This window comes from Physella acuta, unplaced genomic scaffold, assembly GCF_028476545.2.
Source record: "Physella acuta isolate Inbredline_101_S28 unplaced genomic scaffold, ASM2847654v3 ptg000374l, whole genome shotgun sequence".
Classification (NCBI taxonomy): Eukaryota; Metazoa; Mollusca; class Gastropoda; family Physidae; genus Physella; species Physella acuta.
The window spans coordinates 152163-178274 of NW_026731893.1; the positions used below are offsets into that span (position 1 = coordinate 152163).

General features: G+C 41.3%; 1 protein-coding gene across 3 annotated transcripts in view; it reads right to left on the reverse strand.

Annotated features, from left to right (window-relative positions):
* Nucleotides 1–26112, reverse strand: part of LOC131941832 (ras-specific guanine nucleotide-releasing factor RalGPS2) — a 178938-nt gene that overhangs the window by 137207 nt on the left and 15619 nt on the right. Inside the window, exons 1-2 of one of the 3 annotated variants that reach the window (XM_059301384.1) lie at nucleotides 25279–25365; nucleotides 2606–2712 (exon numbers count right to left, since the gene is read on the reverse strand). In XM_059301384.1, the coding sequence (XP_059157367.1) occupies nucleotides 2606–2712; nucleotides 25279–25296 (125 nt within the window). In that variant the 5' untranslated portion in view covers nucleotides 25297–25365. Of the gene's footprint in view, nucleotides 1–2205; nucleotides 2216–2605; nucleotides 2713–25278; nucleotides 25366–26112 lie in introns of those variants that run through there. The other 2 variants (XM_059301387.1, XM_059301389.1) reach the window with 2 other exon arrangements.

Here is a 26112-nt window from a genome sequence, read left to right on the forward strand (position 1 = left end):
GTAGTATGTTAGGGGGAGGTGGAGACGAGGGAGAAGAAGGTAGAGTTGGAGTAAAGAATTGAAGTTGGGGTAAACAGCCACATCACACTCAAGTGTCTCGATAGAATACTTTACTGGTCCGCTTACATTTTAAGTCAGTGGAAAACAACATTTTTGTAGCATGCTGGGTTTTTATGGTTTAATATTCGATATGTTTTCCCGTTCGTGTGCTAGACACATGGGGTAGATGAAGTAGAGATAATCTGTTTAAATGACCTCGGCATACATGTGTGGTCAGCGCTATGCCCATCCGCTACAGTTTCCATAAAGTGAGCCAGGTACCCATCAGAGCTGGGTGGTCTCAATGACGTCCTACGGTCACAAGTCCTAACCGAGATCCGTAAAGTGAGTCAGGCACCTCTAAGAGTTGGGTGGCATCAGGAACGTCAAAAAGACTCGAGCCATGTTTAATATTAAGCTGTTAGTTTTCGGTTAGACGTACCCATATGCTCAAAACGCTGATATAGCTAATATTATGTGTACGACTTACAGAAAAGCATGAATACGCGACTACGCCCAACACACGGTAAACAAACACAGAGCCCATTAGAACCATAACGGCTTAACGTTGGTAACTGACCAGTAGGGCAGGACCGAGGTAAAAGTGGGGAGGGAGGGACCTCGGGGATGAGCAGATACCCTCCACGTTGTATTCGCCCCAGTATCTCAGGCCAGGGTATCTGGACAGATACGTTTGACGTCAGGACTGCCAGACTATCCAGCCGCAGATAACATGAGTACCGGCGCTCTTGGGACCACGGCTTGTTCGCGTCTAGTTGTTAACGATTAACACTTGTTTGTGGCTAGCTGGCTTATTTGGGGAATATCCGTTGTCACACGTTCCATTAGCAAAATGTTCTTTCAGTGGGTATTTCCGATTCACACTTTCCATTACCAACAGTCTACCAGTGGGAATTTCCGTTTCACACGTTCCATTACCAGCATATTCTTTCAGTGGGTATTTCCGTTTTACACGGCTCTTTAGCAACTAAATATTGCGTTTTTATTTCACTGGAATGTACGTATCCCACTTGAAATCAGAGGCGTAGCGAGGGGGGAACGGGGGGGGGGTGCGGACCGCATCGGATGACACCATTTAGGGGGTGACACCAAGGCTAAAAATAGCAAAATATATAGAGATAAGTTTGAGGGGGGGGGGTGCAAATCGAAAGTTTGAGGGGGGTGCAAATAGAAAGTTTGAGGGGGGGGGGGTGCAAATCGAAAATGTGTCCCCGGGAAGGGTCGCTACGCCTCTGGGGGGGTGACACCATTAAGTGCCGCACCGGGTGACACCCGACCTCGCTACGCCACTGCTTGAAATGGATCTATGAAGTTGAAGCGGTCTATTATCACAAACATAGTCTCACTTTGGGAATTACCATTTCACACTTACTGTTCTCTAATGCAAAGTACTTGGTCGTTATGAGGAATCTTGGTGGATGTAAGATGGAATCACTATATGTTGAATACGGTAAAGAGGTGTAGCCTTGAGAAGGGTGTCAAGACATTCGGGGAAGGGGAGGGGCTAATGATAGGAATATGAATAGATAGCCGACTTCGTGTATAAGACAATAACACAATTAGTCAAACTAAATTAATCCTTTAGTTGTAAAAGAAAAAGTGTAAACATAGGCTTGGTATTATTACATTTACGAATCGAACAGTTAAAGCCAAGAAATAAAAGCCTGGTGCAAAATAATAAATATTAAAAGTAATTCTAATATAATCAAAGGAATACTATATTCTTCATTAACAAGTAACAATGAAGACATGTAGCTTATGCATGTTATATAAAAGTTTGACTGTCACTAATATAACTATAACCATTGGAATAGTATATTCTTTGTTAACAAATAACTATGAAGACATGTAGCCTATGTTGTTAAATAAATTTTAATTATAATTACTATAACCATTGGAATACTATATTCTTAATTAACAAGTAACAATGAAGACATGTATTTTATGCATGTTAATTAAGAGTTTGACTGTCACTATAATTACTATAACCAATGGGATACTATATTCTTAATTAACAGGTAACAATGAAGACATGTAGCTTATGCATGTTAAATAAAGATTTCATTGTCACTATAACTACTATAAATAGAATGTGACAAGTTGAGGACTACGTGAGAGGACACGACTGTGTGAGTAAAACATAACCTGACTGATGTAAAAGTGTGTCACTATAATTACTATAAATAGAATCTACGTCAGAGGACACGACAACAACTGTGTGAGTAAAGCCTAACCTGACTGATGTAAAAGTTCGACTGTCACTATAACTACTATAAATAGAATCTGACCAGGTGAGGTCGGGTCTATGTGAGAGGACACGACTGTGTGAGTGAAGCCTAACCTGACTGATGTAAAAGTTTGACTGTCACTATAACTACTATAAATAGAATCTGACCAGGTGAGGTCGGGTCTATGTGAGAGGACACGACAACGACAAGGTGAGTGAAGCCTAACCTGACTGATGTAAAAGTTCGACTGTCACTATAATTACTATAAACAGAATGTGACGAGGTGAGAGGACAGGACTGTGTGAGTGAAGCCTTACCTGACTGATGTAAAAGATCCAGATGGCCGTCTCACGGCTTTGTTGTGACGAAACTTGTTGGCCAAACTGTTGGGGCCATGGTAGGAGCTATGACGTTTGATGCTGCTCTGTAGGAGAAACAATGTGTACACATAGAAACATTCATATGGATGTAGAGTCCCGTGAGAAATAGAACATTTTATACTGGTGATATATTTTTGAATAATTAGTGCTTATGTCATCTCAATTACTGGTCTGATGAAGACAGACACCGAAACGAAACGTTTTGTTAGTGGATTATTTTGAAAAATGCAACCTTCCATCGACAATAGGGCTGGTAAGTAGGTCACCAACCAGTTCTACGGCTCAATAAAAACTGCATGAGCCATAGAACTGGTTGGTGACCTACTTACCAGCTCTATTCTCTAAGATCGCTGTAACAAACATACAGAGAATTGTGAGTTATGTGTTAATTCAAGTGATGCAACTTAGATATTCAGGCAATGTGGAGCTTAAATGAATTGGAGTTAAAGCAAGCAGAGCTAACGCAGAGTTCAAATGACTGAGAACGAGCACAAATGACACGACGGCGTTTAAATTCTAAACTCCGTGTTTTAGCTGTTCGCGTGTGAAACATACATGTAGCTGCCCAATAGTCGCACAAAGGTGGTTGATGTTTAATTAATTATTGTTTTAACCATTGTTAATTGGCTCATATATTATAGGTCATTGTTTTGGCTAATGTAGCAATGAAACGGATAAATATCGAAAGGAAAATCAAAATATTTTAAAGTGATCTTGATTCAAACATTCTGACTGCAATTACGATCTTTGTTTTAATTACATTCGTTGCTAGTTAGACAAACGTATGCATGTACAAACAAACAAACAAACAAGTTCCAGGAAATCAATGATTGTTGTTTGTTTACATGGATGTAAAAGTTAAATAGAAAACAGCAAGTTGTAAACATGTAAACAGTTTATCCAGATGTAAAAGTCATATAGAAAATAGGAAGTTGAAAACATGTTAACATTTTATATAGATACAAAAGTCATATGACATATAGAAAACAGAAAGTTTGAACATCTAAACAAAGTTTATATGGACATAAAAGCTATACATAAACGTTATACTGGAAATTGCAAGTTGAAAACATGTAGGCTTATCTTGGAATCCACAATGTTGAATAAAAAGAGAAAGACGAAAAAACACATGGCGTAGAGAAAATAAAAACGACATTTATTAGAAACGGTTGGAAATAATTAGAAGAAAAAAGATAACAAAGTTCAGAAAAAGTATGGAAGGATTTTGTAAATGGCTGATGCTCCACTAGGATTTTAAAAATGCAAAAACAAAAATAATAATAAGAAAAACCACTTTGAAAACAATATGAAACAATATATATTATAGCGTCTGGTTTGAGCAAGCCTCAATTCAAACCCCACTTACGTGGTGTGGTGGCCTAGTTATCCGTAATCCTAAGACTAGAGTACCCATATTAATTATTTATTTACTGCACGATTTTAAAACCGGCAGATTTAGACCGCAGGGAAAACCGAAATTTAAAAAACCCAATAAAAAAACCAAAACAAAAAAGAACGCTAAAAACCCCGCCACTTGACACGGTTTAGCCAATATTTTTTAGAGGCTCACACAACCCATCTACTCACAACTCACGCGAGCCTAAGGTGAAATTAAAAATAGTTTCCAAAAGTTTGAGGGTTTTTTTGGTGTGTGTTAAAACAAAGTCGTGAGCTCAATGCAGTGTTAAGACAAAGTGATGCTCTATTCCAGGGGTCTCCAAACTACGGCCCGCGGGCCGAATGCGGCCCGCGATGTCCTCTCATCCGGCCCGCGGAGATCTTTTTGTCCACGGAAAAACCGTTTGTTGGTGATGGCTGAGGAACTTTGCCCAGGAAAACCAAAGACATGCCTAGAAGAAACTGGCCCCCGAACTGAAATTTGATAGTCAATGCGGCCCTCGGACTGAAAAGTTTGGAGACCCCTGCTCTATTCTATACCAACTGCAGTGAGCCTGGCATAGAACTATGAACAATCTTCGAGACATTCTGAACGTCTTTTTGAAGGGTCTAGAACAATACCCCCCTCTGGACATCTCCTCTCCCCTAACATTACCCCCCACCCCTCGGAATAATTACCGCCCATCCCGCATGCTGAAGATCCTTGACTCTAATCCTAACCACAAAACACAACAAACCTATAGCTAACCCTAACCCCAACTTTAAACCTACATTTAACCCTGAACCTAACACTAGCTCTAGCCCTGACCCTAATCATATCCCTAACCTTAGCCCAACCCTAACGTATCCATAAATGGGCGGGGGGAGGGGGGTAATTGACAGAGGGGAGGGGATAATTGCTCCGGAGGGGGGGGGGATAATTGACGAGGGGTGAGTGTGGTAATGTCGTGATCCCCTTTTTGAAACGATATATTATATCTAGACCAGTCAAAGACTTGATCTTTTAATATTCCTGAAATAATCTTGTTCTTAACTCTTTAGTTGTATTCCCTACAATTTTCTTATTAATATTGCCAAGCATGTTTTAACACCATGTTTTTTTTATTTGAATTATTTTATAGACTTTGCTTAAAATAAACGTAGCGCGTAAAAGTTAAACGTAGAAAACTGAACGGCTTGCTTGCGTGGCGCTAACTATCAGCGAGCCCACAGCGTGGCGCGGGATATCACCATGTTATCAAATCATCCTTTCAAATAGACAATAAACTAATTGTCGGGCTCGCACAGAGATTCGTGTTTTCCCCCAAGAGACAGGAGCAGGTTTATCTTCGCTGCGGCGCTAAACCACGGCCTAACGAGGTGCAGGTACCCTGGACTAGCGCACCAGAGCCGGGGAAATGGCCGGCTAAATGCTGCTGGAGACAAACATGCAGGCTCACACATGCATGGGGGGGGGGGGGGGTGGGAGAGGGGGGGGGGGGTAGAGAGCATGGTCGGGGATATGGAGAGGCGGAAATACGGTGGGCTAGGGGATATGGGGATGGATATACTGACTGGATGATGATATAGAGAGGTGGAAATATAGAGGGCATGGGATATGGGGGATAGATATATAGAGGACTGGATGATGATATAGAGGGGTGGGAATATAGAGGGCAGGGGCATGGATATATAGAGGTGGAAATATAGAGGGCAGGGGATATGGGGGATGGGTATATAGAGGGCAGGGACGAGGATATAGAGGGGTGGAAATATAGAGGTGGTGATAAGAAGGGGGTAGAGGTGGGGCTTGGTAAAAGTGTAGGGCAGGGAAATTATTGAAGAAACTCAGAACGGGCGTGAGAAGAGTATCAGATGGAATGGGATCATGGACGGAGGGGGAGGGGGGAGTAGATGCAACAGAGAGATAGTATCGAGGTTATAGACAGCACAGGACAGACAACATGCATCAAACAGGGAAAGTCCACATCATTTGTAATGTGTCTCAACCCTACTCAAGTTATTACACTCTTTTTGTATCGATAGACTTACCCTTCCGGCAATTATTTTTTCTAACTTTAAAACGATATTGTATGGACCTACTAAAACACAGCGCTTCTATCCTTCATATTAAGCCTAAAATGCTTCGACAGCACTGTATACTTAACACTATCTTTTATCTATAAATCAACCCGTCTTAAAACGGGAACGGGTTGGTTTTTTTTTTAATAATGCAACCAATAGAACAATCACGAGGTTTAAAAATAAAAGGAGAAAAAAAAAGAGAAAAGGTGGATGGATGGTATGGGGGTGGAAAGCCACAGGTGCAAACGATACTCTACTTGACACAAGCTACTAAATTTAAAGTCTCCCCCACACGCACAGCACACAACACATTGATCTGGCCTATCTGGGGTGCTGGGTAATCCGACGCAGGGAACACCGTTTAGCCTCCCGGTCCCGTGCTCCGTAGAACGCTGAGTAAGCAAGAGATTTACAGGTAATATTTTCCCTAGCCAGTATCCTCAGGCAAAGATTACTCCCGTTTTATTGGAGTTAGGGGAGGAAAATCAAAATTCCGTCAGATTACACCGAAGGCGAAAAGTGTGTTTTCGCATCATTACGATCTTGATTTATTTTAAAAAGTGAAAGAAAACCTAAGACGTGTTAAACCATTAAAGGGGATTTGGGGCTTTCATGGGTCTTAATAATTCCATTTTTATCACCTGAATCAAAAGCGTTCAACCAAAAAATACTCAGGTTACAAAAGTATAAATGGACAGACGAAACTAAAACTAAAGTACACTTTTTTTTCATCATTTAATATCATTTAAGCGTTAGTCTATTTAAATGGAGTATTTTAGTACCAGGTGTTTTATGTTCCATGGGTAGGGTATAGTCTATCTATACATTAGCACAGCGATGGTTATTTGTATGTATCGTTGTAAGTTAGGTACACTCTGTTAGAACAGCCCGCAATGGCAAGGAGCTACTTGTGTCTACTAGAAACCAACGGTATACGGGTCGTATGAGTGGTTGGTAAAGAATTAGGTGTAAGTCAGAAATAGCGTAGATCACTTGGTGCAATAGGTACTATAGATTAGTAAACAAAGTGTATATAGTAGATCACTTGGTGCAATAGGTACTATAGATTAGTAAACAAAGTGTATATAGTAGATCACTTGGTGCAATAGGTACTATAGATTAGTAAACAAAGTGTATATAGTAGATCACTTGGTGCAATAGGTACTATAGATTAGTAAACAAAGTGTATATAGTAGATCACTTGGTGCAATAGGTACTGTAAACAAAGTGCAGTAATTAGAGCATGTCACTTAGTACAGTGGGTACTATAGGTAAGTAAACACAGTGTTGAGACTAGAGTAGGTCACTTTCATACTGCAATGAGTGCTAGTGGTAAGTAAACAAAATGCAGTAATTAGAGCATGTGACTTAGTGCAGTGGGTACTATAGGTAAGTAAACAGAGTGTTGAGAGTAGAGTAGGTCACTTTCATATTGTAATGAATGGGTACAATAGGTAAGTAAACAAAGTGCAGTATTTAGAGTACTTCACTTACTACAATGGGTACTATATGTTAGTAAACACAGTGCAGTATTTAGAGTATCTCACTTAGTAAAATGGGTACTTTAGGTAAGTAAACACAGTGCAGTATTTAGAGTATCTCACTTAGTACAATGGGTACTTTAGGTAAGTAAACAAAGTGCAGTATTTAGAGTATCTCACTTGGTACAATGGGTATTATGGGTAAGTAAACACAGTGCAGTATTTAGAGTATGTCACTTAGTAAAATGGGTACTATAGGTAAGTAAACAAAGCTCTGTATTTAGAGTATTTCACTTAGTGCAGTGGGTACTATAGGTGACTTAAAAAAAAGTGTAGTATTTAGAGTATCTCACTTAATGCCATGAGTACGATATGCAGGTAAACAGTTGCGAGCAGGCAGCTTCACTGTGCAATGAGTAAACTAGGTCACCGGTATGCACAGTTGATACTTTTGTTTATGTGTGTGCATCACACCGGAGAACTAGGTCAACGAGTAATTGGATTTGGGTTAATGTTTCTCTGTCATTTACGACGCCTTAACTAAACAAAACGTTGAATCCAAAAAAAACTGAAATTTAGGCTAGGCTGTACCAGATTTAGCCAAGATTGAACTGAGTACAGTAATTGTTTTCATCGCGAAACACAAGTGGCTTCTCAAGACTACACTATCTCCTCCACGCATGAGCGATCACACAATGACTGCTTTGTTTTAAGCTGTGGTTAGCCATTACCATGTGTCTTACAATGGGAATACACACACACACTGTCTCTCTCCCACACACCATCATACACTCACCAACCCACACCCTCACACACCACTGATGGTGTCTTAGGTTTTCAACACCTTATCACAGGATCACCCACACCCTCACCCACACCCACTCTCTCTCTCTCTCACTCACTCTCTCTCTCTCTCTCTCTCACAGTCACACCTACACCCTCACACTCCATTTAAGTTTTCAACACTTAATCACAGAAAAACACACCACACTAACACCAGAACCCTTTCTAGAACCGGCCTTTCTAGAACCGGCCTTTCTAGAACCGGGATTTCTAGAAATGATTTTTCTACTATAAAAGGGTTTGATTTTACCAGAAACGAAGTTGTTGCTATGTTTGGGGTATGGTGAAGTTGGTGAAGTTACACTTCCTATTGTTTTTAAAAATTCTTATACATTCGACATTTTGGGAGTGCTGCTCTTAGCTGAAGATATATAACTGTAAACCAAAGATTTCAAACAGATATATTCATTAATTTGCTCGAAACAGAATACACTTATTGTATTCTTACCATTTACATATTTTTAAAGTTAATTAAGTCTGGTATTAAACTGGTACAAAAAAAACCAACTCTTTACTAGTAAGACGTGGTCAAAGAAACAGAGACGCAACAATATCTACACGACTTAAAGTCAGCACTCATGACATAGACTAGAAGCAATATCTTACAACAGTACGATGGAGAAGCTATGCCTTACACTAAAAAAACAATGTCAGAGAGAGGATTCTCTCACGTTGACGGTGGGCTTCTTGTTACAGGTAGACAGAGACAGACATAGTCAAGGTCAAGGATAAATACTGTATGTATAGGGGATCCAAAGCTTATTTCCAAGAGTTGATGGTTCCACATGCAGTGCCATAATCACAAGGTACTTAATACCAGAGTTGATTATTCCACATGCAGTACCATAATCACAAGGTACTTAATACCAGAGTTGATGATTCCACATGCAGTACCATAATCACAAGGTACTTAATACCAGAGTTGATGATTCCACATGCAGTGCCATAATCACAAGGTACTTAATACCAGAGTTAATGATTCCGCATGCAGTGCCATAATCACAAGGTACTTAATACCGGAGTTAATGATTCCGCATGCGGTGCCATAATCACAAGGTACTTAATACCAGAGTTAATGATTCCGCATGCAGTGCCATAATCACAAGGTAGGCCTACTTAATATCATAGTTGATGATTCCACATGCAGTGTCACAAACACAAGGTACCCAATGCGCGATTCGCTTCAGAAAAAAAAGCTTTCTTTAAAAAATCTCAACACTAAAACGGGAATTCCCAAACATATAAATAACCCACAAATTAGGCAAATTGTTTTTTTTTTTTTAAAGTTGGCACCTACAACATCCTTTATATATACACGCTTATGGTGTAGCAAATCTGAGTGGATGAGTAAATGTTTTTATGGGGGGAGTGGGGAGACATTTTACTCTTTCACGCGTTTTTTAAATGTCTTCACACCTCCCCCCCCCCCCCAAATCGGCTCACTAGACGACAGTCATGACACTTCAGTCTCCTTGACCTTTTAGAAAACTTGTCCCAGTTCGGATTGAGATGGAAGCGACGCATTGAATCCTTTCTCTAGTAACATTTTTAACGTGAAATCTCGCTGGAATACAGTTAGTGAATTATTTTCACAATACACAGGGGTATTGAAACTGAATCCTTCCTATATTTAAAATTTTTTTTATTGATTTTTATCCAGGAATAATTTTTTTTAAAATAGAATTCTTCCTGTAGAAACTTTGACTACAATTCTTCTTGTAATAAAATTTCAACAATTTTACATTGGTTTCGCATATCATGGCCGTTCTTTTTAGTATATTTTAAATACTTTGGCCACGTCCTTCCGTGTATCGCGGCCCTAACTTCCGTGTCTCGCAACCCCTGGCTTCTATGTCTCACAACTCATACCTTCGGTGTCTCGCAACTCATACCTTCGGTGTCTCGCAAACCCTAGCTTCCGTGTCTCGCAACCCCTAGTTTCCGTGCCTCGCAACCCCTAGCTTCCATGTCTCGCAACCCCTAGATTCCGTGTCTCGCAACCCCTGGCTTCTATGTCTCACAACTCATACCTTCGGTGTCTCGCAAACCCTAGCTTCCGTGTCTCGCAACCCCTAGTTTCCGTGCCTCGCAACCCCTAGCTTCCATGTCTCGCAACCCCTAGATTCCGTGTCTCGCAACCCCTAGCTTCTGTGTCTCGCAAATCATACCTTCGGTGTCTCACAACTCATACCTTCGGTGTCTCGCAACTCATACCTTCGGTGTCTCGCAACTCATACCTTCGGTGTCTCACAACTCATACCTTCGGTGTATCGCAACTCATACCTTTGGTGTTTCACAACTCATACCTTCGGTGTATCGCAACTCATACCTTCGGTGTATCGCAACTCATACCTTCGGTGTCTCGCAACTCATACCTTCGGTGTATCGCAACTCATACCTTCGGTGTCTCGCAAATCATACCTTCGGTGTCTCGCAAATCATACCTTCGGTGTCTCGCAAATCATACCTTCGGTGTCTCGCAACCTACTATCTACGGCACTGAATGCATCCCCGCGCATGTTTCTATCTCGAGATTTCCTTAGGGAGCTCGAGTATGCCGCGATAAACTCGGCACGTTGACGATCAGAATATCACAAGTGATGCCACCATGTACAGATGTCCTCATCAACGCTTTCTCTCTCCTTTACGGCAATTAAAATTTAAATACACACCAACCCAACGTCATATTTTAACACACACAAAATGAAGCATACGTTCAGGTACATTTCAAAGTTAATATATGTTGGTATTGCCAAAATATCGCTAGATCTAACCCTTACCATACTCCTGACCTAAATACATAATTAATGCTGGTATGGTGACATCCTTAAACCCCACCCTTACCTTAGCCCAACCCCGAATAGATAAAAATGCTGGTACTGCGGCACTATCCGTGCAACTTACCCTTATCCTAATCCTTATCTCCAAATATAATCTATGCTGGTACAGCTATTCTATCCTTTATCAACACAATAAAATAATGGTCTGACGGCAGTCAGAAAACAACTACCCTAAAAAACTCAAACCTTTTCTCCTTATTCTTTTTTCTTCTTCTTCGTTCTTAATGTTGGAAGGGATCCCCTCTAACACAATAAAGTATACGTGTCAACTGGTTATGCGCCTTTGAGGCCATAGACTCCGATTTCTGCCTGCTGTTTTTTTGGATTGCTTCCATAGCCTTTGTCCAACCAAGAACAAACTACAAGGCAGCAGTTGTTTGATTTTAGAGTTGTCTCTCTTAGAAGAGTGGCTGTCACCAGCTAACGAGCTTCTCCTTATGGAAGATCCAGCTTTTACACCACGATATAGAACAACCCAAAGAATCCTCTACAACACCGTGAACATGCCAAAGGAAAAAACAACGTACATCTCACACACACAAGATTACCAGAGAGTCTGGCACTTTCCACACACAACACACACAGGCACCATATACAAACGGACAGGGCGGGAGCTACGCTTCAGAAGACAAGGCAGGCGGCCTCATTAATTTAAAAGTCCATTAACTTTTTATTTATAACCTACACCGGTGCATGTACGATTTACAGCGAAAATCAATCCGCGACATCGATTTTAGTTCTGAAAGATCGATAATTGAACAACAAAAGCCCGTCTAAGAGAAATTTGTATCTGTGATCAAATTAAAAAAAAAAAAACACATTTATCAAAGAAGGCAATAACTAAATCGTATGGAAACCAAGCGCGATGACGTAAAGCCTGCATAAAACATGAATGGTTTCAGTACAGCGGGTTCGATGTAATCGGAGTGCCGATTCAATGCTGCATACAATATTGCATATTGAGTGTTATCAGAGAGCATATTCGATACTGTGTGTGCTACTGCGGGTTGGGTGAACATGAAGAAGCGATTCGATACTTAAACTAAAACAAAACAAAATATCGACTTCGCCATTCTCGGAGTTTCAATGACAGAGTAGTTTTTTTTAAAGAGAGAAAGTGGCTTAAAGAAACATAGTCCAATATGTCTTTTTACCAATCATTTCGTCAGCTACTTGATTCTGTTCAGCAGAGGAAACACTAGTTGTCAGCATGTTTTGTTAATCAACAATTTCACACGCTCCAGGCCAAATTGTTTGTTCTATGGTAAGGTTGGGCAGATGGAAAGATAGACATAGTGTAACTAGTTGATTCATTTACAGAAACTAGAAACTGCTTGAAGGTGAACGTTAAATTATTTAATACTAAAGTCCTGTTTTTTTAACGAAAACGTATCATGGGTAATATGGATCAAGATGAACATCAGTTGCCTTAGGGTAAATACAACTTGACGTTTAATCAAGGAGATGTTTTCTAATATGAATAAACACTCGACGTAGTGAATACTTTTCTACACCAACATACAACAAACGCCCCCCCCCCTACTCCACAGAGAATGTGGGCTTGGTTAAGCTTGACTTTAACAACCCCCCCCCCACACACACACACGGATATGTCTTAAACAAACGCCCCCAACTGATAATGTGGGCTTGTGTTGGTTTGACTTAAACAAACAACCCCCCCCCCCCCCAACCCCACCCATAGAGAATGTGGGCTTGTGAGAGCTTGACTTCAAAATTAACAAACATCCCCCACGGAGATTGTGGGCTTCACTTTAACAACACCCCCCCCCCCCCCACCCATGGAGAATGTGGGCTTGTGAGGGTTGACTACAGTAACCCCCCCCCCCCCACACGGAGACTGTGGGCTTGTGTGGGCTTGAAAACAGCAAACACCCCCATAGAGAATGTGGGCTTATGTGGGCTTGACTTAAAAAACACCCCAACCCATGGAAAATGTGGGCTTGTGTGGGCTTGACTTAAAAAAACACCCCCCACCCATGGAGAATGTGGGCTTGTGTGGGCTTGACTTAAAAAAACACCCCCACCCATGGAGAATGTGGGCTTGTGTGGGCTTGACCTAAAAAAACACCCCCCACCCATGGAGAATGTGGGCTTGTGTGGGCTTGACCTAAAAAAACACCCCCCACCCATGGAGAATGTGGGCTTGTGTGGGCTTGACTTAAAAATCAACAAACTCCTCCCCCCCCCCCCCCCCCCCCAGAGACAGTGGGTTTGACTATAACAACTTCCACCACCCATGGAGAATGTGGGCTTGTATGGGCTTGACTTAAAAAGCCGAAAGATGGTCCGCAGGGCCTTGTGGCTGATTACATAATCCCGACCCAGTTCTTTCCCAGACCCGGCTGGTAAGACACAACCCCCCCCCCCCCCCCCCGCCCGGCCGTACGGGAGGGGAAAAGTTATTAGAAGATAAAACCCTCCTTTTGTTACCCAACACCAGGTAACTATGACAACGTGGCAAGCGGCCGTGTCCTGGGGTGCAGGGCTTTAAGAACTAGACCATCAAAGGACGGGGAACACAGCCGTATTGCCGCATTCATCTGCTTCATCAATCGGTCAGCTTGGATCAATAACGGTTGGGGGTACCCGCCACCCTGTAGGTGAATTCCGTGGATTTTTATTTGTAACATGGAAATAGCTCCATCGTTATGATATGCATTTTTAACGGTGACGAGAAAAATGCGCAGCGGAAATTTTGCGCAAGGGATAATTGCGCGCAAGACAGTGAGCAAGGGAATTTTAGCTTTTGAAATCGGTAATTCAAACACGTTAAGTAAAGAATGACTACAAGTAAAATGTAGTATAATAACCATCTGCTATGAAATATGACCAAATGAAACTGTACCAGTTGAATGAGTTTGCGTATTGTTCAGTTTGCGCAAGTTTCTGTTGCGCATTTTTACGCTGCGTAACCATTTTTAACTTGTCCGAATGGCGCACTTAAATCTATAATCGTACGCTTTACCGCGGGATACTCTACATCTATTTATAGTGCATGACCTTATGTGACCGCTTAGAAACCTAGACCCATTGTGGTGCCATGTTTACAAGTGAATAACTCGAACGATATTGACTGAAGTTTAGTTTTTCTAGAGCTAAGTAATTGTTTAGGATTTTTAACTGACACATGAGTTCAAGCAAATATAATTCAAGAGGGCGGAAGGGAATTAACAAAAAAGTATTCACATTTGACTAGCACAAAGTGAAATGTTAAAACCTTACAAACACTTTTCAAGTTACAATGATCCCATTGTGGTTTCCAAAGGAAGTTGAAAGTTTAAGTATTCACTGGCGTCGTTATGTTACGAGGCGCCGTTGTTCTGTGTTGTAGGCGACACAGTGAAGTGAATATGTCGTCGTATATTGTGAGTTACACGCGTCGTTATTTAGTGCTACATGGCGCCGTTGTGTAGTGCTATATCCGTCATTATGAAGTGCTGTATTGTGTCGTTAGTTTGTATTGTACATCGGTGTTATTGTTGAGTTTTGTTGGGCCATCGTTTCTTACGTTTTGCTATAAAGAGTAAAGGGTCATCCATAAATGATGTCACGCTTTTTTTTTGACGATTTTTACCTCCCCCTCCTCCCATCCGTCACGCATCGTCACAAAAAGCCAGACCCCTTATCTAAAATGATGTCACACCTCAGCCTACAACCCCCCCCCCCCACCACCCCCAAATTGCAGTTGAATTTTTTCTTAAAAGATCGAACTTTTTCCAAAATCTTGTCTGAACCCTGTCAATATAGAGTATTGTAATCAATTCCAATTTATTAAAACCGTTTTCTTAAACGCGAAATAACGGCTAAAACTCGTTTTCTAACATTGCTTTTTTTATACTGCAAAAGTGTTACGTCACACCAACTGATACCCCCATCACCCTCATCACACACCGTCACATAATTACGGACCCCCACTCTCCCTACGAGCGTGGCGTCGTTTATGGACTACCCCAAGACATCCCTGTATGTTATTAAACATTCGTATTTCATACTGCACGTTTTGATAAAGTTAAAATAAAACATAGTTTCAGAGAGAAAGTAGTATTCAAAAATGTGTCTACGGTTTAGAACACCAACCTTAAAGTATAAACACGCAGGGGTAAAGTAAAGTAAACAACAGTATAAATAGAGCTGGTAGTTCTAGATCAGTGGTTCTTAAATGTTTAGAAGGGCCGAACCCCACCAGTTTCAAAAGTGCATTCAGCGAACCCTTCTGTCGCCCGCACTGACAAAATCCGAAAAATATGAGTCGGTTGTGAGCGTGTCTTGACCTCCGCCCTACCTCTGAAACTGACTCACTGAACCTATGGGGTTCGATTGAACCCAGGTTAAGAACCACTGTTCTAGATGCTCCATGCAAGTAAACTTCAGGGGTAAAGCTAACAACACTATAAAAAGAGATAGTAGTTCCATATACTCCACATAGGTAAACGTATCAATAGGGCTGGTAAGTAGGTCACCAACCAGTTCTACGGCTCAATAAAACCTGCATGAGCCATAGAACTGGTTGGTGACCTACTTAGCAGCCCTATTACGTGTGGATGGTGTTATTGTCAGTTTACATGATGAACGTGTTGAATACACAACAACACAGGCGATGGTTGAACGGACTGAGAATTGGGAGGGGGGGGGGGGGGTATGTTGTTCTCTAACAGGTAATTAATTGGGTACTTTTGGATTATATTGATTTAGATCTATTTTTTTTAGATACCACAAACACCACGCTGCATTAAATACGGGGTGGGATGTCTGAGTGGGAGTGCGTGCGTGTGTGTGTATTAGTGCGTGTGTATGTGTGTGCTTGTGTTTGCTGAGCTTTGTGCGTGTGTGTATATATGTGTGTGCTTGCGTTTATGTTTGGTGTGTTGTGCGTGTGTGTGCGTAAGAAATATTTCCTGATGTACCAAAACAAAACAGTTATACGTCTATTGGAGTGCAGCCTACGATCAGTCCTGCCTCGACCACTCGCCCCCAGCTGAGCGGCTGGAGATCGAGCCCACAGCTCTAAGTGCTGGCAGAGTATCACTTCAAGCAAACTAAACCGGAAGTCGCCAGGCTAACTTTACCTGTTGGTTTCTGGCTTTTTTGGAGGATTGTTTCCGGAGTTTATCATCTCTGTGAGAGGGGAGGGGGAGGGAGGGAAGGAGGAAGGGAGGGGGAGGGGTTTCACGACATCTTCCAGACGTTTCCCCGAGGTCGGGTTTAAATAGGTTAACACCGTGTCGGATTCTTCGTGAGAAGATTATGGCTCTTGAAAATTCCCGGCAAAGATAATACATTATTATTGTATCGAGGTTCTCACTCTCTCTTTCTTTCTTTCTTTCTCTCTCTCTCTCTCTCTCTTTCTTTCTCTCTCTCTCTCTCTCTCTCTCTCTCTCTCTTCTCCCTCTCTCTTTCTACCCCCACCCCCCTCCCTCTCTCTCTCTTTCTTTCTCTCTGTATCCCGCTAAGAGTTATTAAGCTTAGGATTCGGGTTTATGGCTATGAGAAGCGGGCTTGGGATGTGGGTAACGACTGAACGAAAAATAACAACTCTGATAAGCCCTAAAGGGATAATAATAATCACCGAAACTTCATCTTGTTTTTTTTCTCTTCAAGTAGTGACCACGGCTATCATGACCATTGAAATAATCAATACTGTGGGTGAGGGGAGAAACGATACTACAGACCGGGAAGTAAGGTTAAATTGGATATTCTTGAATTCCCAAAGGACTTTGGTTAAGGACAGTATTCGCGGCAGAGGGCCGTGGGTAGTAGAATGTAGAAGTAGAAAACGGATACATACAACAAGTGGATAATCGTCGCTAACGTTTATATAGATACTATACAACGTATTGTAATGGCATTTAACGTTAGGGTTTAATTATAGTAACGGTCTCAGAACGGCCATTTAACCGGAAGGTCATCAGAGAATGTAGCCACGTATGGGTATGGTGATCGGGAAATTGGCCATCTAACGACACTCATCCGAGAGTTTTGCCATCTAACGGTAAGGTCAGCGGAGAGTTTGGCCATCTAACGGTAAAGTCAGTAGACACTTTGGCCATCTAACGGTAAGGTCAGCGGAAACTTTGGCCATCTAACGATAAGGTCAGTAGAGACTTTGGCCATCTAACGGTAAAGTAAGCGGAAACTTTGGCCATCTAACAGTAAGGTAGGCGGAGACTTTGGCCATCTATCGGTAAGGTCAGTAGAGACTTTGGCCATCTAACGGTAAGGTCAGCGGAGAGTTTGGCCATCTAACGGTAAGGTCAGCGGAAACTTTGGCCATTTAACGGTAAGGTCAGTAGAGAGTTTGGCCATCTAACGGTAAAGTCAGTAGAGACTTTGGCAATCTAACGGTAAGGCGATATAACAATAAGATCATCAGAAAATGTGGTTATAAAAGTAATGGGTGGTCTGTGAACTGATGATTATCAGCGGTAAGGTCATCAAAATGTACGGTCATTCAACGGTAAGGTCATCAGATAGAAAGGTCATATAACAGTAAGGTCATCAAAAAGTAAGGTCACACAATAGCAGGGTTATCTGTAAGTAAGGTTATCCAAAGGTAAGGTCATGAGGAAGTATGGTCATCCAACGGTTAGATCATAAAAAGGTCATCTAACCATAAGGTCATCAAAAAGTAAAGTCATTTAACGGTAAGGTCATCAAAACGTAAGGTCATCTAACCAAAAGGTCATCAAAAAGTAAGGTCATCCAAGGGTGAGGTCATCAAAAAGTGTAGCCCTTAAGTGTGGCAATATGACAATGTAATTGTTCACCTAACCCAACACCAAAACCAGCTTTGTTTTTATCTTTCCTAACCAGTTATTAAGCTCCGAATGTTGTAACTACGTACAATACACAATTAACGCATGCAGTATTCAACATGTTGTAAAAATAGACGTGACTAAGTCAGAACATAAACTTTAGGCGTGTCCAGGAAACAACGGCAACAAACTAACTCACCCCTTCAGGGTGACACCCAAACATGGGCTGAGAACACCCCCCCCCCCTCTCACAAAAGTCACGTGGTGCAACTGCTCATTCTGTGGGAGGCTCGGTTTCATGCATGCACTCGGCATACGCACAGGGGGAATTGCAGCATGCAAAAAAAAAAAAAAAAAAAAAAAAAAAAAAAAAAAACTCGGCAACCGAGGTAGACGTGTTTTTATTTTATTTTTAAATAACAATAAACGGTTGGAGCAGAGAAAAGGGGGTCAAAACTGGGGCGCCGCCCATATACATGGTGTAACACGGGAGTGAACGGAAGTTAAACATGAGCGTACAGCTCCTAACAAAAGCGTGGGTGCTGAGTTAGGAAACACCCAAGAAAAAAATTACCCCGGTGTTCTCGAGGCGCGGTCTATCTAGTGTTGATAACGCTGCAAGTCTACAGAGCCGGGGTTGTCAAGTTGTCCGGCCCAGTTCTGCGGCTCTAGCGCCGTGTGCAGGTCGGGGATTGAATGAATGCGGTTCTTGTTATAAAAATTAATTAATTTGTTACTAAAATTAAAACATGCATAGAATAAGTATTGTGCTGTAGTTTCTACAATTTTAAAACATTGAGACTGAAATATAACATAGCTCTGGGGATTAAATAAGCAGATATATTTTATTTTTACATTTCCTTGTTCGAAATACAAGTGTGCTGCCACCTAGTCTAGATTGTACGGCTCTGGATATGATGTGAGACTGTAGCAAACACTTTTAGAAATAAAAACAAGTTTTATAATCGACACGCAATTATGTACTGTTATGTAAATAAATGAATAAAATATCAGTGACTGGTGCCATAACTTGGAGGGGGGGGGGGGGATTGTTAATAAAGATGAAAAAGCTCGTTTGATTAAAAAAAAACGAAAAATGACTGCCTAGATGAAGATAGAAGTGAAAGGAATTAAAGGTAACAGAACCAGTGAATATTTCTAGTTACATAAGGCTTTGAAACACACGGTATTGCGAGCTTAGTTGTTTCCTGTCAAATAACAGGTATAGTGTACTACACTAAGATTTAAAGGTTTAAAAAACGACACAAAAACTTCTTTTAAATGTTAATTGTGGTGATTAGTAATGTATAGATTAAAGGCATAACTCAAATGTTTAGATTAAATATAGTGTAGCATAATATATAGCATAATACATAATATAGCTAGCATAGTAGTATATTAGGTGTGACAAACACCTATACTGTAACCCTTTGGATAAAGGTAAGCTAAGGGATTATAACTTGAATGAGAATTGTTTGTGTGGTGTTAATAAGATGAGGTCATAACTATGTTCAGACATTTGAACAACGTCAAATAGAGTTGATGATGAAGTCGGGCCCACTATCCATATAAGGTAGAGTATACCAAATAGATTTTAATAATACTCAACAGATAGGAAATCATACAGAATTAATGGAGAATATTACCAAAGAGAGTGAAATAATACCAAATAGAAATAATACCTTCCTCTTTTTCTTCATTCTTAATTCGAGTGTTGGAAGGGATTCCCTCCAACACAATTAAGTTATACGTGTCAACTGGTTATGCGCCATATAGGCCATTGACTACGATTTCAGCCTGCTTTTCTTTCTGAATTTGCTTCCATAGCCTTTGTCCAACCAAGAACAAGAAATAATATAAAATAGATGGGAAAGAAAAACCAAGAAAGATGGGCAAATATACCAATTAAATAAACCGGGAGTGATCTCCCCTAAACTTTCTAGAATATTCTTATATAAAATAACAGGGGATGGGAACTCGGGCTATAGACATGATTTTTAATCCATTTTAAATACTTAAAGTTTTAAAAATAGAATAAAATCTCGTGGAAAAATTTATTGCACACCAAGTGAACACCAAATCAAAAAGTGCATAATAGTGCGCAATTTTATTAGTACTTTAAAAATTTACATTAGTTTTTTGAGAAATAGGCTGTAGCGTAAATTACTACTTCCGGTCAACGGAAATTACTCAAAATTTAACAGAAGGTAGAGAATTAGATCTTTTACTTACATGTGAAATTTCATTTATCTATCTGAAATAGTACTCAAGTTATAGGCTTTTGAAAAATTCAAAGTAGGAAAAGTACCACTTCCGGTTATCGGAAATCGCTCAAAAGTTGATACGGATCTACGATTTTGATAAAATACTTATATATGAAATTTCATCAACCTAGCTGTAACGGTACTCAAGTTATCGTGTTTACACACACACAGACAGACAGACACACAGACATACGGACAAGATTGCAAAATTATGTTTTTCCGTATCAGTGAGATGTAAAACGTCGAGATTTGTAAAAATCTCGATTTTTTTTTGCACGATTACAAGACTTTCTCTATACTTCGTATATACGAGAAAGTAAAAAAAATGAAAAATATTCAAATTAAAAGATGGTCAAATATACCAATTTAAAAAAAAATGGTAAAATATACCAATTAAAATACAGGGAGGTATACCAATTAAAAGTTAAGCAACTATACCACTCGACGCTGGATGGCTAAAAGGATGAGGGATGATGGCCTTGAGAGTCGGGTTAATTAAAGTTACATCAAAGCGGGTCTCAAGGCAAACAATACGTGTAACAGCTAGTGCAAACCCACATGACAAAGTAAGGATGAAACGAAAGTTAAACCACGCGTAGAAGGATTACTGTACGGGTATTTAATAAAATGCATTATTAATTAATACATAATTAATTACTTCATAGTTGGTGAATGTATAATTAATGAACCAACAGGTGGTCAGAATATAAAAAATGCAAACCATATTGAACATATGCAAGCAGCGAAGGAGGAATACAAGTCAAGCGGTGAAGACGAGGGGGTCGGGGTGTGTGTGTGTGGTGGGAGGGGGGGGTGAGTTTCATAGCCCGGGCCGTCTGCTTGAGACGCTCCCACAAAGATAATGTGTGAGCTCAAAGATTCGATCGGTGAAAAGTCTGGCACGAGGCCTATCTTTAGCACTTCCACACCGGGCTAAAGTTAGGCTTATAGCAAGTTGATGTACATACTGGCATTTTTTTTTTTAATGGCTGGGTATAGGAGGAAGGGAATTTTTCCTTTTTTTGTTTTTTAGCTGAAATACTTTCATGAAAGAGTTTCAGAATGAATTTTTTTTGTTGTTGCTGTAATTAAGGTTTATGGGATGGGGTGGTGGAGTGGTAGAGCGTGCGACTGCTAGCGTAAACGTTTGGAGATCGGGATGCCGGAGTTTACTCAGCTTTAATGAGTACCTGACTACAGTGTGAGTGTGGATACCATATTGCTGAAAAGCGTATAATATGGGATATAGTAATACTGAAAAGTGTACACCACTGTATATAGTAATAATTGGAAGTGAACAATATGGGATACAGCACAATTGGAAAGTGTACTAGAGTGGATATAGTACTACTTGAAAGTGTACTACAGTGGATATAGTACTACTTGAAAGTGTACTACAGTGGATACAGTACTACTGTGAAGTGGACAACAGTGGATACAGTACTACTGTGAAGTGGACAACAGTGGATAAATACTGTGAAGTGGATAACAGTGGATACAGTGCTACTGTGAAGTGGACAACAGTGGATAAATACTGTGAAGTGGATAACAGTGGATATAGTACTACTGTGAAGTGGACAACAGTGGATACAGTACTACTGGCAAGTGGACAGAACTTGCGTTAATCAAACTCAAACTCAAAATACCAAAATGTACACTAACAGCGATCAAAAACAAACTCTATTGTCTAGAGTTTAAACGTTACTGTAAAAAAGATAGCTACAAGATGAGAGTTTTCAGCATCACTCTCAAGCCAGAACTACCAGAACTGCTCACGCCTGAGCATGTCAGAAAACATGCACGTGAAACTAGCAGAGAGGAGGCGGCAGCTCACGACAGTGGGGGGGGGGGGTCTGGTGTCCTCTCTGTGCCACCAAGAGGATTATTACCCGAGTCACGTGAGGAGCTGTCGACTTAAATATTGGCTTTTACAGGGGAGCACCGTGACCCATGATTTCAAGGGTCGAAATTTTCTCCAAGAGAAATACGAGCTTTAAAAAAAAACCGACTCAAAATAGGGTGCACGAAAAAGGCATCTTGAAAGTACTTTACAGAATGACTGTGAAATGTACAGATGTTATTTCAAATTATGAAATAAGGTCTCAGCCCTGCTATACTTTATTACAAAAAAAAACACACACAGAGAAATGCCTAAAGCAAGTATTGTTTTGTCAAAAAATACTAGCAACACGAAAGCAATTAAAAGTTTTTAAACTTTTTTCATGTATTTCAGTACAATAAAATTATATTAGTTATTCAACGAAATAACTAAATAAAACACTATTTTCTGTATATATTTTGGAGGTTTTATTGTGGGGAATGGAGGGTTGTTTTTTTTTTTAAATAAAGAGGCACTACAATACAGCCTCATCTGATTAATCCTAACTAATACACAAACCACATTACATTACACGAAGCTCTATGGCGCAGAAGGTAATAGAAAACGTACACAGACGTTAAGAATGCACATGGCTCTCCAGTATTAGCATTATTTCCTCATTAGAATCCATTACTTTAAAATCAATATTTACAACAATAACAACAAACAATGGGAAGCAATGAATAAAAGCAAATCATTTATAAAACAATATAGGAGCCCCGTTAGGAACCAGAACCTGCTGACGGCATGGCCGGTGGGGGTGGGCAGAGGCGTATCTAGGGGAGGGCGGGGAGGGCGGCCGACCCGGGCGCCGACCCTAGGGTGGGCGCCAAAAGGGGTAGAAAAAAATTAAAAGCTCATTTTAAGCTGCAATTTTGAATTATAATCAAAGTAAAGAAATTTAACGGCTTAAAGCGTTTGTATACTGATTTAACTGTTTTCTACCTTGGTTGTGTAACTGTAAAACGTATATCTTTAAAAAAACAGTGACCGGAAAAACCGCTTTCCAGCTTTACTAGATGGGGAGGGGGGGGGGGGGGGCGCTTTTTCGAAGACTAACATTTGAAAAATTCACACCGGATTAAGGAATAAACCGATATCACCCAGAAAAGAAACCCATTGAACTGAAGCGTATTTTACGATTGTGTAACATAAAAAAAGAGTTAGCAGACTGTCGGAGCGGGTGGATGGGAAGCGACACTCTTTGCCAAAATTTTAAGAGAGAAGAAAATTAGAATATTGTACTGATTATTACTTTGTTCAACCTAACTGATAATTCAAAATTGCAATATTGGCCTACTATTATCGAAATTGTTCTAAAGACACGACCAAAAGCACACCAAATAAGGCTTGCACTTTCTACAAAATACACTCTAAAGCAGTGGTTCTTAACTTTTTGGAGTACCGAACCCAACCAAATTCATATGCGCAATCACCGAACCCTCCTTAATAGTTGTATTGTCCACAATGACAAAATCCGATCGTGAATCCTATGAGTCGGGTGTGTGTCTTGACCTCCGCGGAAGCCCTGAGACTGAATTACCGAACCTCTCGGATTCGATGGAGCCCACTGTTCTAAGCTCTTTTGATTTTCTACTTTTTATTCGTTTCGGCATCTTAAGGTGAATTTAATTGGCGTCCAGTGGGGGGGGGGGGGGGCGCCAAACTGAAAGTTCGCCCCGGGCGCCAGGAGGGATCGCTACGCCTCTGGGGGTGGGGAGGTTAACTTTGGGTAGGGTTAACAATTGGGGTTTATTTTACCATCTCCCAACATCTACGGGAGGTTAACTGGGCAAGGTTAACAATTGGGGTTTATTTTACCATCCCTCAACATCTATGGGAGGTTAACTGGGCAAGGTTAACAATTGGGGTTTATTTTACCATCCCTCAACATCTATGGGAGGTTAACTTTGGGCAAGGTTAACAATTGGGGTTTATTTTACCATCCCCCAACATCTACGGGAGGTTAACTGGGTAAGGTTAACAATTGGGGTTTATTTTACCATGGCCGACGTCATCTATAGGAGCAGAGGCGTAGCGACCCATTCCGGCGCGTACTATCAATTCTGTGCCCCCTCCCCACCCATCCTAACAGTTCGTATTCGGTCTCAAACTATTGATGTAACAACGTGTTCAATTACAGTCATTTCTTTTAAACTGTGACTGTATATAATACAGTAAAGAATCTCAGAATTTTGAGCTTTCCATTTTTTTCCATACTCGCCGCCCACTCACCCCCCCCCCCCCCACACACACACACACCCCAGCTATGCCTCTGTACGGAAGTTAACCTTGGGTACGATAAACACCGGGGTTTTATATTACTTCCAGACTTATGAAATATACAAACAGTTACACTTTATATATGACTTGTTGTAGCTAGAACGACACGGCCAAAGCCAGTTCAAACTATTGAATTCCTGTTTGGCATGGCAAAGATCTTATAACTTATAAGATCAGTGGCGTAGGCAGGGGGGGGGGTTAGTGAGGGGTCATAACCCCCCCCCCCCCCCCGCCCCACATAGACCCCTCGGTATATATAAAAAAAAGTATGAGAGGGGGGGTGCAAATCGAAAGTTTGGGGGAGGGGTGCAAATCGAAAGTTTGAGGGGGGGGGTGCAAATCGAAAGTTTGAGTGGGGGGTGCAAATCGAAATTTTGTCCCCGGGTAAAAATTGGACCCCCCCCCCCCTTCAGACGATCCTGGCTACGCCACTGTATAAGATTGTATACGATCTTAGCCATGCCAAAACAGGAATTCAATAATAAGCGTAATACTCTTTCAGGTCTCGTAGTTCATGGGACAGATATAGTGCTTTGACTTAGGCGTATTATGGCATAGTGGCATCGCAAAAGCAAGGCATCCTTGATTATTTTATATATAAAGCACATAGCACGATTTTGTTTTGAATGAAATAAAAATTTAAAAAAATAAAATAAACCAACAGTTTTAGATAGTTTTGTAAAGGTCAAATTTAGAGCAAAAGGCGGCATCCTTTACTTGAAATAGCCCCATGCACAACATACACGTTGGGTATCTGTGTTAGTGAAATCAAAGTAGGTCCTTACCCCAAGTTTTGGTTGCATGTGGTAGAGCAGTGGCGCCGCGTACTGGTGTGGTAGCTGTGGGAGCTGGAGTAGGTGGCGCTGAGGGAGGTGGTGGTGGTGCGGGTGGTGGGTGGGGCTGGTGGCGCCACCACTGGCAGGCCTGCAGCTCGGTTGGTGCTGGGGGTGGCACGGGTGAGTACTCAGGGCGAGGGAGGACGGGGGTTTGGGGGAGGTGGGCGACAGGGAGGGGGAGTGGGACCGGACCCCGCTGCCCGAGCTGCTGCTACTGCTGCTGTTGCGGGCGGGGGGCTGGGGCGGCAGGTGCGGCACGACGATGCTGTCGCTGACGGCGGGGAAGACGCCGGCGTTGTTGTTGTTGTTGTTGTTGTTCTGGTGGTCGTGGAAGCTGCCCGTGGTGCTGACGGCGGGGGTGAGACCCCCCGGGCCGCCCGTGTGCAGGTTGACCGCACTGATGTGGGTGAGCAGCAGGTCGAGGTCCATGGTCGCTCACCAGCATGCGTCCAGCAACAACAAACTTCTTTCTTTAGGCAGCTTCTCAAGATTACACGTGTGTTCCAACCATTTATTTTATTTTTACTGTAGATATCCTTGAACAATTCACTTTTAAAAATTCACGGATCAACTTGGTATATCCAAAAAAAAAAAAAAAAAAAAAATTCCAAGTATGAAAAATGCTAAAATTCCGAGAAAAAAACACAGTATCACCGCGAATTTCCAATTAAATTTCTTGATCAACCTGTTGATGAGTGGTATAATATCCGTGGGGGCGACATACTTGTCGCATGGTGAAACACAGTTTATTTAATCCCTTCTCTCGTAACCTGCCTCTTGACT